Raw genomic sequence first — 20,603 nt, forward strand, 5'->3', positions numbered from 1 at the left:
ATGCCATGTGTGAGTCCTTTCAGTCGGGTCTGGACTTGGCTGAATGCGTCAGTAGGTCCATGGCGGCGAGCACCGTGATACGCAGGTTTGCGTGGTTGCGGAAGTCGGGGTTTGCTCCTGATGTGCAGTCCCGGCTCCTCAACATGCCCTTTGATGGTGAACACCTTTTTGGCAGCAAGGCTGACGAGAGCCTTGAGAGGTTGCAGACCTCAAAAGCTGCAGCGAAGTCGTTAGGCGCTGCAGTTCGCCAACCTCCGCCTTTTCGTCCTAGGGGACAGCAGTGGAGGGGTGGTTCCTTTCGCTATTACTCATCCTTCAGTAAAGCGAGAGGAGCTGGCAGTCAAAGAGGCCAACGCAGGGGTACCAGAGGTGGACGACAGGGTACCCGTGGTGCCAAGGCCGCTCGGGCAGTTGCCTCTTTGCCCTCGGGTAACGCCGCAGCCGCTCCTACTCAGTCATGAGGCCATGTCCCATGGTTCGCAGGTTGGGGGAAGGCTGGCGCAGTATCTTGTAGAGTGGCAAGCCATTACTTCAGATGTGTGGGTTCTGGAGATCATAGCCCACGGCTACTGTCTTCCCTTTCGGCACAGGCCTCGCGACAATCCACCGGGGAACCTCTTTGAAGTGTCCGGATCCGCTCCTTGCTCAGGAAATTCAAGCCCTGCTGGGGAAAGGCGCTATAGAACTGGTGCCTGTAGCGGAGAGGAACAAGGGATGGTATTCCCCTTATTTTTTGATTTCCAAGAAAGACGGGGGATTGAGACCCATCATGGACTTGCGCGGTTTGAACAAACTCCTCAGGAAGGACAAGTTCAAGATGGTTACTCTCTCTCAAGTCCTCCAGGCCCTTCAGCTTCAGGACTGGTTGGTGTCACTCGACCTCAAGGATGCTTACTTCCATGTGCCGATCCATCCCAAGCACAAGAAGTACCTGAGGTTCGCGGTTGGCGACTCGCACTTTCAGTTTCGGGTCCTGCCGTTCGGATTGACCTCCGCCCCGAGGGTTTTCACCAAGCTCATGGTGGTGGTGGCAGCGCATCTCAGGCAAGGGGGGGATTCACGTCTACCCCTACCTGGACGATTGGTTGATCAGGGGGAGCTCTCCCGAGCAAGTCCTGGATCATCTGTCCGTCGCCTGCCACTCCCTCCACAGGCTGGGCTTCTCCCTCAATTTAAAGAAGTCCCATTTGACGCCAACGCAGAGGCTCCAGTACATCGGAGCAGTGCTCGACACTTCCCTGGGGCAGTGTTTTCCTCCCCAGGTGAGGGCTCTTCACATTCAGCAGATGGTGCACAAGTTTCAACTTGCCCAGACGCTCCCATCGTTCGAGTTCTTGAGGTTGCTCGGCCTCATGGCATCCTGCATTCTTCTGGTGCCAGAGGCTCGCCTGCGCATGAGATCTTTGCAGTGGGCACTCAAGATGCAATGGTCGCAGTCCTCCGGCAGGATGTCGGACCCGATTCAGGTGCCGCCCTCGGTCGCCCAGGACCTTCTGTGGTGGGCCGTCGAAGGCAACTTGATGAAGGGGGCTCCGTTTTGGCTTCCCTGGCCGGAGGTGACGATCGTGTCGGATGCATCCCTCACGGGATGGGGAGCTCATGCCAACGAGCTGACAGTCAGCGGTCGTTGGTCTCCGTCGGAGTCCAGACTCCATATCAATCTGTTGGAGCTGAGGGCCGTCAGGCTAGCCCTGAAGGCTTTTCTGCCGACTGTGCGAGGAAGGAATGTCCTGATCCTGACGGACAACACGGTGGCCATGCACTACCTCAACAAAAAGGGGGGGGGGGGCAGGGTCACTTCCTCTGTGCAGGGAGGCGATGCAGCTCGAGTTCTGGGCCATCCAGCAGGAAGTTTCGGTCTCGGCAGTTCATCTGGCCGGAGTCGAAAACGTGACGGCGGACGCTCTGAGCAGGCAGAGCACGATCTCTCACGAGTGGGAGTTGGCTCAGGAGATTCTCCTGGAGATCTTTGCCCTTTGGGGGACCCCTCAAGTGGATCTCTTCGCCTCCAGTGTCAACCGGAAGTGCGAGAGGTTCTGCTCGCGGGAATTTCCTCCAAAAGGAGCCTTAGGAGACGCGTTCGTGGTGGATTGGTCGTTCCCGCTGCTGTACGCGTTTCCTCCAGTCCCCGTCATCCCGCAAGTGCTGCGGAGGTTGCGGAAGTTCGGTTCCCGGATGATCCTCATTGCTCCGGCGTGGGTTCGGAGGACGTGGTACCCGGACCTTCTCGACTTGTCCATCTGCCCTCCTCGTCGTCTTCCCTACCGAGACGATCTGCTCTCACGGGAGGGGGGTCTGGTTCTCCATCCAGAGGTCAGATCCCTCAACCTTCACGCTTGGCTTCTGAAAGGTTGAGGTATAGGGATTGGGACCTCCCTGAAGACGTGATGGAGGTGTTGCTTTCGGCCCGAAGGCCAGCAACTAAGTCTCTGTACCGTTGCCGTTGGCGTAAGTTCTGCGACTGGTGCAGAGTTCGGAATGTGGATCCTTTTGCATGTGACATCCCCATGGTTCTGTCCTTTTTGCTTTCTTTGGCCCACAGGGGCTTGCAAGTGGGTACCATTAAAGGTTACCTGGCGGCGCTGTCCATCTTTAAGCGCTCGTCTGATGAGTGTTCTTACTTTAAGATCCCTTTAATTTCACAGTTTCTGAAAGGGCTCGCTAATGTGTTCCCTCCGTCACCTTTCCTGGTGCCCGGTTGGGATTTAAACCTTGTTCTTAGGTTTCTTATGGGTGCTCCGTTTGAGCCTTTACATTCTTGCCCTTTGAGGCTGTTAACTCTGAAAACTGTGTTTTTAGTTGCGGTTACTTCCGCTCGCAGAGTGAGTGAGTTACAGGCACTTTCAGTTAAGCCACCCTTCACTGTTTTCCTCAAGGACAGGGTTGTCCTTCGTGTTCGTCCTTCTTTTCTTCCGAAGGTGGTGACGGAATTTCATTTGGCCCAGAAGGTTGTTCTTCCGGCATTCTATCCTCCTCCGCATCCTGGTAAGGAAGAGGAGAGGCTCCATAGGCTTGATCCTAGGAGAGCTTTAAGCTTTTATGTTTCACGCATGTCCCGGGTCAGAGTGGACGATCAACTCTTTATTGGTTACGCTGGTAAGCGTTTGGGGCAAGCTGTGACGAAACAGACTTTGTCCCGCTGGATTATTTTGGCCATCTCGGAGTGTTACCGCTTGGCGGGTAAGGACCCACCGGCTGGCTTGCGGGCCCATTCTACCAGGGGTGTGGCTGCATCTACTGCGCTGCAGAGGGGTGTTCCTATTCGCAACATCTGTGATGCAGCCACCTGGGCTTCAGTACATACATTTGTACGGCATTATTCCCTCGATTCCATCAGAGGGCAGGATCTGGCCTTTGGCAAGGCGGTCCTTTGCTCTGCTATTTGATTGGCTATTCTAAATTTTGTTTATAAATTCTTTCCCTCCTCCTTGCTCTGGTACTGCTTTGGGAGTCTGTCATAGATATGGAATACGTCGGAGGACCCAATCCCCTCGAAGAACAAGTTACTTTCTTACCTGGTAACGTTCTTTCGATGGGATGGTCCGACGACGTATTCCATATCGCTCCCGCCCTGCCTTCCCCGCTGCAGAATTTCTTTTGCGATTGCAGCTTCCGTTCCGCAAGGCTTTGTGTCTGACTGGCAGTTGACTTATGTCACACGTTCTGGGGGAAAAAACTACAACTGAGGCTACAAGCGTCGTGCGTCCTACTTATCACATCGGATGACGTCGGACGTCGGAGGAGGTCCTCGACGTCGGCGCATCGACGTCATCGACGCAGGACGCAGACGCCGGAAAAGTTTCCGAAGCAGCACAGCTGTGGTGATTACCTGTCATAGATATGGAATACGTCGTCGGACCATCCCATCGAAAGAACGTTACCAGGTAAGAAAGTAACTTGTTCTTCTCCAGCATTGGTATCTTTCATGGATTCACATGCGCCCTCCTGCCTCCCCTGGACATGCAAACCGGTTCCCCCACTACTTGGGGGCCGAAATCTGATGGGAGCGCGGGGGCGGGTCCTGTATTTATATCATGGCGTCCTGACGCCAAGGGCACGCATGATACAAAACGAGGTGGATAGGACGCATAAGCGTCGAAAAAGTTTTCCTACGGGAAAGGGTCTATATAATGTACCAGGGATTCCCAGCCTGACGACGGGGAATATTCTAAGCATGTGAATCCATGAAAGATACCAATGCTGGAGAAATGGAGTTACAGGTAAGAAACTATTCCCTTATGGCATGGAGCAAAGATTGTAGGTTTCGAATTATGTTCCTGTTATTTCTGGATAGGGTTTAAGGGGCAATGGTGGAACTGGGATTAGGGGGTGCATTCTCCTGAATGGAGAAGGAGATGCAATGATGGTCTGACCAATCAGTGGGTTCGTTCTGGAGGATTGTGGTAGAGCAATTGAGATCTGCCAGCCAGTCCAACATTCTGCCTTTGTTGTGCATGGGCCCCAGGCAGGATACAGTGTTTAAAACCTAGCTGAGATATCGAGTTCTCCACAGAAATGGCATTGGTGTTAGGGTCGTGCAGGCCTAAATTGAAGTCTCCAAGCAGGATCATTTAGGAGCTTGGTTTAGTATTTTGAGTTAGATCTGTAATGTCTTCCTCAAAGGAGGAGATGGACCCCAGGGGTCGGTAGATTAGATGCAATAGGATCGTACGGGTTGCTGAGAGAGGGAGTTTGGCTGACAGGAGTTCCGCTGAGGGGAGGCAGACACAGGAGACGGCTCTAAAACCAAAGTGGGTTTTGGCTATTAAAGCTACTCCCCCTCCTTTGCCCGTGTCTCTGTCTGACCTGAGGATGGTGTAACCCTCAGGGAGAGCTAGAGAAAGGGCAGGGCCTGCTGCAGCCAGGTTTCGGTGATGGCGAGGAAGTCTAGGCAGGCAGTTGAGATTAGATCAGCAATATCGATTGCATGTGCAACCAACATCCGTGCGTTTATGAGGGCTCCTTTGATGGTAGGAAAGGCTAAGTGAGGAGCTTCCATATGCTGGGATGTAGGGAACGATAGGCTGGAGGCTTTGTGGTCTCAGCCAGCAGGGTGGTGGGCAGAGTGGGCGTAGTTTTGGTAATGGGAAGTCGAACAGTAAGCCTGCTGAGGGTCTTGTAGTTTGAGAAGCAAGATCATAGTCTCTAGTTTCTGGAGCTCACTGGGCAAGGTATCAGTGGAGTGGGTGATGAGGCAAAATGTTGGATCCATTCCGCAAGGCTGAGAGGGCTGATAGGTGTGCCAGTATTATTAATGCGATAGGCAGTAGTGGCAGCTTTGAATGAAGTATGTGGGAGGAAGGGGGGTAGAGAGTTTGTTGGTGCGATGGAATGGAACAGAGGGAGGATAGTGTCCATGGTGAGCGTGGCTCTACGTAGTGATGCCATGAGGGCGAGTAGTAACACAGCTGAGTATTACAGCTAGATGTAGATATCAAAACGGTTAAATAACACAGCTAAATAACACTGCTGAATAACGCTACTAAATATCACAGCTAAATGTTGCTAAATTTTACAACTTAGTGTCACAGTGGACTAGATATCACAGCTAAATACACTCTGTTAAATAACTGCTAGATATCACAGCTAAATACACACTGTTAAATTGCACTGCTAGATATCACAGCTAAATGTCGCAGTGGGCTGAAGATCGCAGCTAAATAAACACTCATCAATAATAGTGCTAAATATGACAGCTAAATACATAATGTTGAATAACACTGCTAAATATCATAACTAAATGTCGCAGCTAAATAGCGCTGCTAAATGTCATGGCTAAATGTTACAGTGGACTAAATATCACATATAGTTGACAAGTAGTTTAGGTGCATATACGCTATGGCAGTAGAATACTTCAGAATATTACTTTACATTCTCCCGTTGAGACATTTTGGTATAAAAACAGTGTGCTATTGAAGCAAAATATGCATGCAGTGATGGTGCATGTTAGTCAATGGTGCCGTAGTCGGGCCAGCGGTATGTAGGCGGGCAGGGCAGACGGCGGACCACAGCTGATAGCGCTGCGGTAGTGCATAGGAGGGGGGTGGTGATGGAGAGGCACTGCCGGACAAGTCATGGCGCAGTAGAGGACGTGAGGGGTATAGCAGGGGGGCGGGGGGTGTTGGTCACGTCGCAATCCCTGGAGAGTGGGAGATGGTGGGTCGGCGGCCCGTTTTGTATGATAATTGTATAGGAAGCTCTATGGAGCTTTCTATACAAAGAAAGAGAAACAATGTGATGCTCTCTAATGTTGGAAAAGGGCCTCTTGCACCTTCTTGAGCACAGTATGAACTCCTCTTGCATGGAAGGAAAGGATTTAAGAGTATGCCGTTCTGTACAGAAAAGCCTCAAACAGCAATGGTAGAATCTGAAGTTGCTGTAAAGTCATAGGCGAATAACACTTTTGATTCAGTTAAATACGATCTCTTCCATTGCTCCAGTGCTACCCGAGAGCAGTCTTGCAACCAAGATGGGTCCTCATTCCACACAGCTTGACCTTTTCTTGTAAGCCATCTGTGCAACACATTAGAAAGTGTTTATCAACATGGTACATTTCCAACTGATTAGAGTATAGTCATGGTATCAAACCTTTTATCAAACCTTTTATCACAAGCATACAATCGGAACTGTACTATTTGTCATACAACAGTACTGCAGAGGAATCATAATACCTCCCTCATGCGCAACCTCTCTTTTCAGGTGTGGCTGCACAGGCATCACAATCCCCTCCTCATGCTCAGTTCTGTCTGGTAAGGTTGCACAGGCATCATATTACCCCCCTCATGCGGAATCCTTTCTGGTGAGGTTGCACAGGCATCACAATACCTCCCTCCTGCTCAATCCTTTCTGCTGAGGTTGCACAGGCATCATATTACCTCCCTCATGCTCAATCCTTTCTGCTGAGCTTGCACAGGCATCATATTACCTCCCTCATGCTTAATCCTTTCTGCTGAGGTTGCAGAGGCATCATATTACCTCCCTCATGCTCAGTCCCGTCTTGTGATGTTGCACAGGCATCATATTACCTCCCTCATGCTCAGTCCTGTCTTGTGATGTTGCACAGGCATCATATTACCTCCCTCAGTTCAATCCTTTCTGGGGAGGTTGCACAGGCATCACAATACCTCCCTCATGCTCAGTTCTGTCTGGGGAGGTTGCACAGGCATCATATTACCTCCCTCATGCTGAATCCTTTTTGCTGAGGTTGCACAGGCATCACAATACCTCCCTCCTGCTCAATCCTTTCTGCTGAGGTTGCACAGGCATCATATTACCTCCCTCATGCTCAATCCTTTCTGCTGAGCTTGCACAGGCATCATATTACCTCCCTCATGCTGAATCCTTTCTGCTGAGCTTGCACAGGCATCATATTACCTCCCTCATGCTGAATCATTTCTGCTGAGGTTGCAGAGGCATCATATTACCTCCCTCATGCTCGGTCCTGTCTTGTGATGTTGCACAGGCATCATATTACCTCCCTCATGCTCAGTCCTGTCTTGTGATGTTGCACAGGCATCATATTACCTCCCTCATGCTCAGTCCTGTCTTGTGATGTTGCACAGGCATCATATTACCTCCCTCAGTTCAATCCTTTCTGGGGAGGTTGCACAGGCATCACAATGCCTCCCTCATGCTCAGTTCTGTCTGGTAAGGTTGCACAGGCATCATATTACCTCCCTCATGCTGAATCCTTTTTGCTGAGGTTGCACAGGCATCATATTACCTCTCTCATGCTCAGTCTTGTCTGGTAAGGTTGCACAGGCATCATATTACCTCCCTCATGCTCAATCCTTTCTGGTGAGGTTGCACATGCATCACAATACCTCCCTCATGCTCAATCCTTTCTGCTGAGGTTGCACAGGCATCATATTACCTCCCTCATGCTCAATCCTGTCTTGTGATTTTGCACAGGCAGCATATTACCTCCCTCATGCTCAATCCTTTCTGCTGAGGTTGCACAGGCATACCAATATATCTCTCATGCGCAACCCTTTCTGGTGAGGTTGCACAGGCATACCAATATATCTCTCATGCTTAGTCCTGTCTGGTGAGATTGCATATTAAAACAATACCGTGTATTTTTTTTATTCGGGAACTAATAGATTCAGAGTGAAAGAGGAATTATCTCACATATGCCAGGGGCAAACATTTCAAGTGTGTGCTCCTAGTCAAGCATAAAAAGTCACCCGTTCTCTCACTCATGCACACCATTTCTTACACGCCAAGACTCAACTATCAAAAACCAATGTCTAGTGGGGAGTGTACAATTTGAGGACTCGCGTAAGCTTCAGTAGTAAAAATGTAGATGAGAAAAATAATATATGCATTTTTAGTGGATTTTCGATTTCACTTAATAACCATTGATAGTCAGTCACATATACATATCTATTGCACATGACCATTTTAAAGTGTACTATCAATATTAGTTTTATATTTGAAAAGAGTTAGGGTACACTCAAGTTATGTTTGTGATTTTAAAGACATCCATTACAGCCATATCACATGTCAAAATATATGCCTGTTTACCGTAGGTCATTTTCGCCAAATCATGGATCTTAGGTTTAATTAATTATTTTCACAGTTAATCAGAACAATTTGGGGAACTCCACACCGTCAGAGGTCCAAAATTAAATACCATGAATGAGCCTTCCAACAATTTAGGGTACAAAATGTAGAACGTAAAATAAGTTAACAAACATCGGTCTCCTTCACCCTCTTTTTCTCTAGAACATGAATAGCAGGTTTGATCTCACCTTGAGCCTGGAAGCACCAGTGTTCCATACAGTCCTAAAGAAACTCTCTCCCTTGGTTAACTCCTACACGTCAGCCATTGAACCCTCCTCAGAGTTTCTACACTGGGTACTCTGACCGGATGTGCGAGTCCTTTGTGTGACCTCCATAAGAAAACATCTTGTTCCACAGTCTGTACACGATCGTGTGAGCTTGCTCGTAGCCGAATCGATCACTGTTGCCTGAGCCATTATCTTCTGAGCATGGTTGTACTTTTGTTTACACGGTGTGTGATATGCCAGCCGTTTGCTTGCTTTTCAGAAGCTTGCAGGCTCTGGATTTGGATGGTTTCGTACGAGATTGATCAATACTTGGATTTTCACGCAGCAGCAGTTCTTGCCCCGATGATGGACCAATTGGTCTGAAATGCATTGCCTTTTTTGGCATCTGCTAGTATCATTTATTAAATTCATCACCTCCCGCTTTATGCATAAGAATGGTGTACATTCTCATGTCTCTTGAATTTAATATGAATGAAATGAAAGAATAGCCGCACTAAGTTGCTAGATATAAGTTGTGCAGCCCTCACTGCAGGCTTTTTCAGCCTTGGTCCTTTTGCTAGGATTGTCACTTGTGTCTTGTGCGGAGACAATATTGGAGGGTTTGCACTCCACTCACATTTTCTCACTATTTTTCTAAAAAAGTTCCATACCATTGGCTATAGATGGCGGTGCCCACTCACATTCTATTTGTTATAAGAGTAGAGAACCCAAATACTGTATAGTGCTCATCTGGCAATCCAACAGTAGGGGAGCATCCATATCCCTCCAGGGATATAACACCAGAGCTCTTTGGGGGAGTTTGCATTTTGAGTGATCTGATGTGCCTCCACCTACTCCTTATTGGACAGACATTGGAAACCCCCTTTTTGTAACCTATGCACTCTACAGGAATCAAGATTTAATGTATACAGTTATTTACAATGCTGAAAATAAATGACCAGTTAAGAAATACATACACAGTGTAGTCTCTCTAAGCCACTTTGTGAATTAAAGCAGTAATAAACTGCGAACTATACAATTCTTGCTACCCATGTTCACTTCCCAAAATTCAAAATGCACTGCCCCTCACGAACTTCGGTTTCCAAAGATGCAGCAATATGGATCAGAATACTTGGGATGTAACACTTCGGAAAGGAAGGTTATGAAGACATGCAACACTGGTAAGACAATAATCTTGGTTGAAAATAATTTGCATGCATAACAATTATGAGATCGATCAAGTGCAGTTCGGGTGCATTCCACATTTTAACAACCTTACTTGTAACTTAGGTAACCAGTCTCTCAGTCATCGGCATCTCAAACATCCGTTTGACAATTCGATGAATGACCAGTTTCTAGGTTGAAAATTCCATGTTGTGGTTCTAGGATCTTAACAAATTCTAGTGCGTTTGCTCAGTGTAAATTGAAGGGCCCAAACTGATCCGGTCATGGTAGGGTGCCACAAAAGGCACCCTGTTCCCTTTACGACTAACTTTCCTATGCCAACTGTATGGGCTCCACATTTGGTATATATGTATATCTTTAGTGGGGAGGAGAGCTCCACTTCCTGTGATTCACTGATGGCCTTAGCAGGGAGTCCCGTATGAAATACAACACTGAGTACAACAACTATGCTAGGATTCTTCGAGAGCATGGATGGGATGGATACATAGTCGCATATGGTCATTTTTTTATTTATTTATTGTGCATTTGTAAAGCACTTAAACAAATACATTGTGTTTCAAAGCTCCCATAGGGCAGCAGGGAGGGAACATGGGAACAAAAGGCAAATATACTAAAAATGAAGAGAAAGAAAGAGGCAGTCCTACTAGGCCTTGTGAGCCTTCAGACTGCAAGTGCAGAGAGGAAGAAGGGATGAGGGAAGGGGGTAAGTGCTAGGAGTTCCACTGGAAGTGCTGGGAATTAAGTTGCAAGCAGGTATGTGCCTGGCAGAGATCACTTGGTGAGAGTGGTAAACTGCCAATAATAAGTGCAGGCCTGTGAGACAGCACATGAGAGAGGGCTCCCAAAGGATAGTGGTGGGAGTGGGCGGAGTCTGAAGGCGATTGGGGGGGCGAGGGGGCCAGGTCTCACGAAGGATACATGAGGGCCCTGGTACCAATCTCAGTGACTGGTATTTTAGCAAGAGAGGGAGAGGGGCAAAGGGGAGGTGAAAAGGAAAGTCTTGAGGAGCTTCTGGAATTTGAGGCGTTCCGGCTCCAGATGGAGAGAAAGGGGAAGGCTGTTCCAGAGGAGGGACCCAGCTGAGAAAAGAGATCTGCCACCAGCTCACTTTTTTGAGAAGCGTTTGACACACAGGGAGTTGGCGCCTGAGGAGCGTAAAGGTCTGGAGGGAGAGTAGTTGGTGAAAGCCAGTTGTCATGGCTACTTCCTACTTTTTGAGAGTAAGGACTGCAGTGAACAAAACCAGATAGGCCTTCCTACAGCCGCACAGCTCTCCAGCAGTTAACCTTCTCTCCAGCACAGCTTCTTTTCAGTGGTTGTGACTACGGTGTCTAGAATCCAACTGGAATCCACACCTGAAAGGAGGAATGGGAAGAGGCCCAATCAAGTTTGTATGTGCAGCCATCCAGTAATGTGAAAGGCTTGAAAGGATGCACCCCTCTGTTTGAAAGTGCTTTCTCATTTAACCAATTAAATTACAGAAAATGCTGTAATAAGGAACATTTTTATAACAACGAAATATCCCATTTTTTATTTAAAATGTATATAGTGGGTGGAGTAAGGGGTACTAATGGGTGGGGAGGGGGTGTGGCAGGATTAAACGCATAGGAAAACTCTTATTTATACACATACAGATCCCAAAGTGCCCCAGGGGGGTCCACCTTGAGACCAACTTCCAGTCTTACTTGGTACCCAAAGCACCCGCTCCATTCAGACATTCGACCTCATTATGAGTGTGCCGGTCCGGTAACAATGGTGCTGGTAAGCCTACCGGCACTTGGTTTACCGGACCGGCACACTATGACCCTTTGGGCGGGTGCTGTCCAGCCCGCCAGGGTCTGACCTAGGGGCGCATCGGCGCCCGCCCGCAGAGTTTCACGGAAGCACCGGCATCGTTGCACACGGTGCCGGTGCTTCCATGGTCCACATTCCCATGGAGTCCTATGGGACTCCATGGGAATGGGGACTTACAAAATTACTGGCACCTGACTTCCCGGCCACCGGGGTTGTAATGCCCTGGTGTTACTGGGAAGTCAGGCGCCAGTAATTTTTTTCGAGTCTGGCGGCAAGCCGCCGGTATCACCGGCAGGCTTACTGCCAGACTCGAAATGAGGCCCATTTACTGTAGGCCCATGAACCTCAACTCTAAAAAGTCCTTTCCTAAACATATCTACCTACCTGTGACTTGCATATCATTTTACTTGTTCGCACAGAAGATATAAAGTATTATTTTATTAACATCCATTTGTGGGAATCTGCCTTCCTCAGAGTTGACCTTGACTGTTCAGCCAACTGTACCACTAGGTTATCCAGGGAAAACTTGAGTGAAACCTTGTTGCCTTGCTGTCGGTCAGTACTTTTGAACCTATGAACAAAGGGTAGAGAGAAAAAACTAGCCTAACACTTCACTTCATACTCTAATATTCTCTTTTGAAGGTTCTGAGTTGCGGGTCTCAACAGTGCCTTTGTAAGTGCCAGGCATTCTTCTCGGTGATTGGTTCTGCAGTGGATTTTGACACTTTCTAAAAATGCTAGCATTCCACTTTTTTTTTGACTTTTTCTTTTGAGTCAGCTGCAGCTCTTGTACAACAAGCATCTCAATTTTTCCCTGTATATAGCCTGATGTCCTTACTTCGCCATTTGATCTAAAAAGCAACAGAGCTCAGAGTAGTGCATTTAAAGCATGGGAAGCGGTGGAAGAGGAAGAGGATTACAATGAGTAGTAAAAGGAGGGGGAGAAGTGCCATCAGATACCTCACCACTATTGGTACATATACAGGACTTCTGATGGACTACTTAGACTGATCCTTTCTGTGAAAAGGCACCACTCTTAGTAAAACCTTAATCCATTTTGATCATGTGGCCACTTGCATTGTCAATCTGCCCACAGGAATGGCAGCATTTTTCGTTGCCCTTTCATTGGCAAGATAAGTGAGTATACTCCAGGCCATAACTGTGAAGCTCTGCGATCTTGCTCACAAACAGACATTGGTTCTGTGCATCTATTCATTCTTTTAGCAGAAAACCCTACTAGACTGCCACATCGACCAAGAAATAGTTTTGCCATCATTTCTTCCCCATATCCATCTACCCAGATGGAAAGGGCTCTAAATCATCTGTATGAGCGAAGGGTACTTAAGATCTTCACTGATCGGATAAAGGGCTTCAGAGCGACTGCTAATCTTTGTGATGTATGGCAACCTTTTTTTCAGAGAAGCGGTCTTCCACTGCTTTCATTTGTACAATGAAGGCATACATATTGCAGTAGATCCTATCGGCAACACCCGCCCCCGTATGCATTCATGCACATGCTGCTAGGACAAAGGCAGCATTAGTGATGTACCTGTGGCACATGACTCTAGATTTCATCTGTAGAGCCGAGACATGAACAGCCTCACGTGCTTCTCTAAGCACTACTCCCTGGACACCAGCTCCATGCCTGATGTTTTCTTTGGCCAGGCTGTTGCTTAGTGGCTATATAGAGTATAGAGCCACACCCGAATCCTCATAGTAAGACTTCCTGTGATTTGTAAAATATGCCAGAAGTGTGAAAGAGGAGTAACAGAAAAGTAGTTTGTAAAGGTTCTAGTGACACATGCTCTGGTTGTTCCTATCCTCTACCTAAAAGACAACACTACCCGGTTTCCCCCGATTCACTCAACTGATGGAGTTGCACAGAAAGATTGGGACAGAGGTGTTGAAGCTGGTGAATGTGCCAACGCAGGAGGAGCTGTGCTTGTGCTTGGGCTTAAGCATTGCTATTGGGACCGTGAGGTTAGAATTTGTAGCCTGATGATTTTGTGAAGCATTACATGTTCCTCTTTCTATTGACATGCAGCCATGTAGACATTGTATGCTGATTGCTAATATGCCATAACAAGTTTCTCTCATCTTTGATTTTGGAAATCCTGTTGTTGCCAGGTCGAACCATCATTCTGTCTACTCATTACATGGATGAAGCTGACCTGCTGGGGGATAGAATCGCCATCATTGCCCAGGGGCGGTTACGGTGCTGCGGGTCACCCCTCTTCCTGAAAACCACACTCGGCACTGGCTACTATTTGACCCTGGTCAAACAGCAGAGGACAAACATAGCCAGCAGCAACAGCATTGCCAGCACAGGCAAAAAGGTACTTGGGTGTGTAAGAGTGAAGTGCATGATTAATTTCAGAACATTGGACAACTGTGGGGCCCCAGGCTCCTCCCTCTCCCAAGTGGATCGTTTGGCACCATTTAATATTGAGCTTCCCGCTGTGTATTCTATTATTACTCGTAACATTTCAGGTACTCTGTGTGTCCCTCTCGTGGTTTTCAATGCTACTGTTAACCTCCATCTCTTTCTTGTTTCCTATCTTTTTCTATCATTTGTTCTTTCTATGTCTGCTCAATGTACTCTCCCCATTTCTCTTGCTCGCTTTTCTTCTTCGCTTGTATATCTGCTCTTTCACCTTTTATTTTAAACTCTTTCTTTTTAGCATTTTATAAACATAAACATTGAAAAAGAATCCCCTACGGGCCCACCGTTTCCGCTCATCAGCACTACCAACATTTTCCCAGCCCCTCTGAAACTATTATAGTAAAAACATTTCACCCTGCAACTTCCAAAGAGAAAAGAAACCAGAAGAAACCATACAGGGGACATGACGAGACAAGACACGAAAGGACTTAAAAAAGACAAATTAGAAATAGATCACCTTGCCGGCCATCAGGTGCATCCCATCTCCCCATAAACTCCAAGAGAGCCCGTCTCCATGGTTGCCCTTTCACTTTTTGTCTTCATTGTTTCTCACATTCATGCCCATCCTTTTTAATCTTTAGTTAGTCCCTCTCCTTTATTTTTGATCGCTACTCCTTTCCTCCTCCCCTCATTCTTTCTGTCCATGTATAGCTGTTCCCTGTATTCCTGTTCAACATCACATCCTTACCCGTCTCCTCCTTTCCAACTCCCGCCCGACTTCACCCTCAAACTTGTTGGAATGTACTTTAATGACTTGGTATAGGATAAGTCTATGAAAACTGTACTGACATTTTTACAGTGATAGTAACACTCCGCTTTCAGAAATTGTGTGTTACTGCCCCATGGCAAGGTTCTAGGTTCATGGCACATAGCTTTTCTACTTGAAAAGTATAGAAATAAAGTAAAGGTTTGCCAGCATTGGATATTTTATAGATTTTCACCCTTGTTGAGAATTCCATGAGGTCGAAGAGGGAATTACCTTTGCTACAGAATGAAAACGTTTTTCCCCATATAAATAGATATGTTAACATCATTATGTATCAGCCCCATGTTACTTCTCTTTTCTAAAGCCAGCGGAGCTTGTGTTATCCTATCTGCCACCCATCCTGGTCACCTACTAACTTTACCTCTATCACTTCACACCGCAGATTCTTACTGTATGTGTTGCTCTTTAGAGCTCCCTTCACCTTCCTGCCCTGGAGTTTATTTACCCCCAAGTGGACAATAAGACGATTTGTTGGTCTATTTGCTAGAGTTAATGGCCGTGTGTCACAGTTTCTGGTCCAAAATGAGATGGGTCACATTTTGTGTTCCCCTCTGTTCGCACTCCAGAAAACCAGTTGTTCCACATTTTGTTTTATTTATTGCAGAGTATTAAACTTGTGTGATTCATGCAATGCACATTTTGTTGTTGCTTTAAATGTATCCTACAGCATGTTTTGATACCCTTTGTTATTCCATTATCAAGTAGCCTGTCAAAATTTGACAGAAATAAGGATCAACAATCAGAACAGCACTACAGTCAATTTAAATTTATATTAAGAAATTCGACTTACATTCATGAACAAAGTTGCTCAAGCATCCAAGTGTATTCCTTTGCTTCTGGAAATAGTTCAGGATAAGAGCTTGTGACCCCTATTGAGGTAGCAGTCCACTAATTTTTGTTGGCTTTTACTTCTTCCGTGAATTAACATCAGTAGCAGATTTGCATTCAGGAGAGTCTGGGTTTTGTAGCCCTGCTAAAATCTGAAAAGTAATTTAAAAATACTACTTGCCATAGAAATAGCGCATTAAGACCATCCAGGGCTTATGACTTTAAAACCCAGACCTAAAGGAATTCTCTTCTCTGTAAAGTCACAGTTTGGTCATTGTACATTATAAAGCATAGTGTTGTGATAGGCACATTCTTTGAGTTGAAATGCCTTGATAAAGTGGAGTTACCAGATTGTGGGCAAATATCTGACTTGTGTTCATTTAATCCTTCTCACATTGGCCTAGTAGTTTCTTCCACATATTGAACCTGGCACGGGCACTGTACATGGCGTATTACAAATTAAGTGATACATGTAGCCCACTGAATATAATGAATGATCTTCACACTTCATGTGTGGCAGAAAACATGCTTTATGCGAATAGATCTCTTTTTAAAGGTCTCAAGAGAAAAAGACTGATTTACATTGACTGATTTTCTTTTGATCGGAAAACCGGCATTGTAAAGGTATTTTTCTCGTGAGACCTTTAAAATGCAGTTTGCCTTTTTTTTTAACCTCTAAAGGGGGGGTTTTACTCCCAAAGCTCCCCCATTCTTTTTACTCGTCCCCACCACCCGACCGCCCCTCAACCCTCAAACCAAAACACATACATACATACGTACACACAACACACACACACCAACAAACACGCACCCATACACTTACCCGTTCTCCTGGTTCTGCGCTTCCGTGTCCAGACCTGCCTGTCAGCCCCTGCACGCACTCGTGTGCGGCATGGTCATGACAGTGGATTTAGAAAGACTGCTCCGGGTGGTCACGAAGCGATCTTTCTAACTCTGTCTTTTAGTGAAAATATCTTTTTTAAAAGACCTTTTCACTTAGGACCGAAAACATTGCCTTAAATTACATTCTTGCAATGAGAGCAGCTGAAACAAGGGAATGTTCCTCTCTTTTTCTTTGTTAGTAGTGATTGTAAGCTTATTGATTGAATTTCATTAGAAGCACTAACATTACTGAGATTTGCCATCTATTTAAGTGTGAAACGCGGAAGATTTTGTGAAGTTATACGCGTTTGTTTAATTTTGTTGAAAAGTGAGTTGTACCTTAATGCACAAATTATTCTATCCGCTTGGGTTTTTGGCTGGATTTAAGGTTTCTGGTTCTTGTCTTTTTGTTTACTTTTCGTTCTTTCCATTGCCTTATTCAAAAAGGTTTTATTGTATCCTCTGTGACAAGGTCCCCTGCTTCACCCTAGGTATTAACAGCAGGATGATCATAGGGCCTGGATGCCACTGCATGATAGACCCAGAGGAGGTAAATGGGTGTTCACTCGACGAACCTTGCTGAAGACCCAGGGTGAGCTAGGGAGTTGTCACTTTTCTATGTGATATTTCTGCATATTGAAGGGCAAACACAAAAAATACTTTTTTTGGAAAATGTTATCCGACATACAATATGCGGAAATATGACTCTTCCATCACCCCCAGGCTACCATGCTTTCCTCCTCCACAGATGAACACACACGCACACACACGGGCCACCAGTGACTTCCCTCTTCCAGCCCCGTCGTACCTGCACAGCGTATAGCCAACAGTCGATTTAGAAAGACCACTCGCAGACTGCTCTGAGTGGTCTTTATAAATCAGGCTTTTGTTAAAGCGTTTTTTATTTTTTTCACTTGATATCAACAGTCACATGGAGCTTCTACAAAACTCCATTGATGTCTATGGGAGAAGGCTCCAGCCTCAGACCCCTGAAAACCCAGTTGATGACTTTAGCAGAAAGCTTCCAGCATCAAACCGGAAGGGGCCTGTTATTGTTTATGGGGAGAATTTACCACCTCGGGTCATAATGGCAGTTTGAAGCATCTTTCCCCACCCTCAGGGAGGTATCCGCTTTGATGAGAATTTGAGCCCAAAGCTTAGTATACAAAAGGGTGCATGTCCCTTTAAGGAATCTAAGTTCCAGCCAGGAGAAACAAAAGGACATGAAAGGAATTTAATAATTTTACCATCTGAGCAAAAAGGCTTATCAGCGAGATATTGCTAGAGTGGAGGAGAGTTACCTTCTGAAAATGAGCTGTTAGAAGGAATGGGGTCCCTGAGTATCAACTATGCCTGACGCTGTGGGCGTATCGACAAGGTTTTCCGCTCTGTTGTTCACCCCACTCGAACCCAGAGAGTCTTCCAATTCCCCTTCCTCCTCACCTGATGTAGATGAGAAGTCCAACTTCTTTCCGCGGGATCGACGAGTGAAAGTCCTCCTCTCCTTGTGTAGATAGGGTCGGCCTCGGGAGGAAGCCACCGCGACCCCTTGGGAACGAATCAGCGGTGACCCGCCCCCCGCGGCAGACAAGTGAGGCAAGGGGAAAAGCCTTACGGCACAAAAACCCCTTTGGAGTGTAGAATCCGATGCGGCGGAACGAGAGGAATGCTCCAAGGCCAGCTGGAATAAGGGAAACCCGCAATCCGGCGGGTAGGGCTAAGCTTAGGAGGGGAGAGAGCACGGAGCGAAAGAGATGCCAAAGGGGGGGGGGGAGCCTGAGAGAGAGGGAACTCAAGCGAGGCAGGAGAAGAAAGGGGAAGCTAGAATCCAAGCGCCCAAGCAAACAACGAACGGGGCGCGGGTAAGAGAGAGAGGAGAAGAACAACGGGAAAGGGGGAGCAAGCAAGGGAAGAATAGGACAGGAGCGGAACACCGCCAAGAGAGAAACTGTAGAGCGTTGGCAACGAAAAGAGGAATCCGAAGTTGAAACGTGCCGATCCGCCGAGCGTAAACAGGGAAATACCCTTGGCGGCGGCCATGATGGAAAGGACTAGACCGCTAACGGCGCTTGAGAGCACAACGTAGCGGCACAGTAGGACGGCCGCCATGTTTCCACCTCTTCTATAACCGCCAGGAACCTGCAGTTGTGACACTGAGAGGATGGTGGACATTGGAGACCTAAGTCATTGGCTGGAACATAGCTTTCAGAGTTTATATAGCTACCTCAGGCCTGAAAAGAGGGTGGAGTGCAGGATAAACCTTTACCAATAGCAATTAGGTAGTTTCTAGCAGTCCAGACTGGTCAAGGGCAGAGACCAGAGGTGGTTGGAGTCATGAGTCTGTGCAACAATACCAAGGAGTAATTGGGAGGCCCTCCTAGGAGAGGTTGACTCCCTCGGGCCAAACACAAAGAGTAGGAGGTTCTCAGGACAAGACGATCACCATTTGTACCCTTAAATCCTGAAGACCAATCTCGTTATTGAATTAACCAGCCACGGCCTGCAGCAAAAGCTTGTTAATCCTGACCAAGCACAGAACCAGAGGAGGTTTATCAGTGCAGAGCCCTAGGGGGATGTCCAGGGACCAGACCTTAATGAAAGGGTTCAGAAACCCACTAACCTGTATCTGACAGCAATGACATTTTTTACATCCTGCAGAGTTGGACTGGAGCCTGGAGTAGAGGCTACTCAGAGACTGCTAAAGATCCTCATGGTTATACCAACATTTATTGCTTGATTTTCTCTCCATGTGAGATTTGGTGGGATTAGCAACCTGAGTAAGTCAAATAATTTTGGGAAAATACTGGGGTCTCCCATTTCTTGTTACCCAGAGAGGGAGGAAGAGCGGAGCACCATACCCCAAGCACATTGTCTCAAATTGCTAGACCAAGGGTAGGAGTGTGTTGTATAAAGTTCCTGTCCCTTTGAGAAATAGAACCTCTGTCCTGGGTGTGCAGGAGATAACACAGCAGGGGGGAATAGTAAGCTTTTTCTTTCTTGTATAACTCAATAAGCCTTAACATTCCCTATTTGTAAGCCGTTTAGAAGCTGGCTTGGCTGTACCTTTCGCGAATACCTTGTTTAAAAATTCCTATAGGCACTTATCTGATGCTTTATCTTCAGTTGGTATAATAAATCACTTCGGGAAATAATGGCCCTGACCCATCTTGTTGTGTGCCGACTCGGAACACTCATGACAACTCTTTCAAGGTATTGGATCCCTTTAAGGCTTCATTTAAGAACAAGTCTTCCTATTTGTTTAATGCAAAGAAATTGAGAATATGATAAGGCTGCATCTAATTTCAGAGCTAATATTGTTTCAATCCATGTCTTTCCTACATAGTTTGTGTGCATATGTTGTTTGTGATAGACCAGTGTATCCACTGATTTCTTTATGCAATGCAGACTTAGTAAATTTAATATCGGAAAGACATCCATTCAAATTGCCAGCATAAATCCTCTGTGCTATTTCTGAATCAAAATAGTTGATGTAAAACCCAGAATTAGCAGATGCACCCGTGGAAAAAATCAATTTAGGATCAAATTCTCTCATGAATATATTTGATACCGCACAAATTTCTTTCAAACGTTTAAGACAGAAACATTTGTTTTTGACCAGTATGCTTCACAGCATGTTACAAACGGACTCTTTTGGCAATGATTGGTCACCAAGGAGATAGTCTGAGGTCCTTGTTTAGTTTTGCTAGACAATAAACAAATTGGTGAATTAGGGTATTTAACAAACAAATTCAGTAGGTGTTTCCTGAAATAGACACACATTCTAAAATCATGGATGTAAATGCTTTAATGACCGGCCTGACATTGTACATTGGATCCCGGTTTGGTTTTTGATAGGTGTCAGTTTTATTCAGTTGTGAATACTCATTTCAGTAAACTAGTTTATTTCGGTTTAAGGTTTTTCCGCATTTATCGG

The 20,603-nt window shown here is 46.4% G+C and overlaps 1 protein-coding gene across 5 annotated transcripts in view; it reads left to right on the forward strand.

The window, feature by feature from the left end:
- ABCA7 (ATP binding cassette subfamily A member 7) overlaps positions 1–20,603 on the forward strand; it is a 2,687,121-nt gene that overhangs the window by 1,377,668 nt on the left and 1,288,850 nt on the right. For all 5 annotated transcript variants that reach the window (XR_011303245.1, XM_069647414.1, XM_069647430.1 and 2 more), the window contains one exon: positions 13,878–14,086. Coding sequence is in view for 4 of the 5 variants with exons in the window: in XM_069647414.1 (XP_069503515.1) it covers positions 13,878–14,086 (209 nt within the window). In the remaining variant the exon portion in view is untranslated. The remainder of the gene's footprint in view (positions 1–13,877; positions 14,087–20,603) is intronic.

This window comes from Ambystoma mexicanum, chromosome 1p (assembly GCF_040938575.1).
Source record: "Ambystoma mexicanum isolate Mex_15411 chromosome 1p, UKY_AmexF1_1, whole genome shotgun sequence".
In the NCBI taxonomy this organism is placed as follows: domain Eukaryota; kingdom Metazoa; phylum Chordata; class Amphibia; order Caudata; family Ambystomatidae; genus Ambystoma; species Ambystoma mexicanum.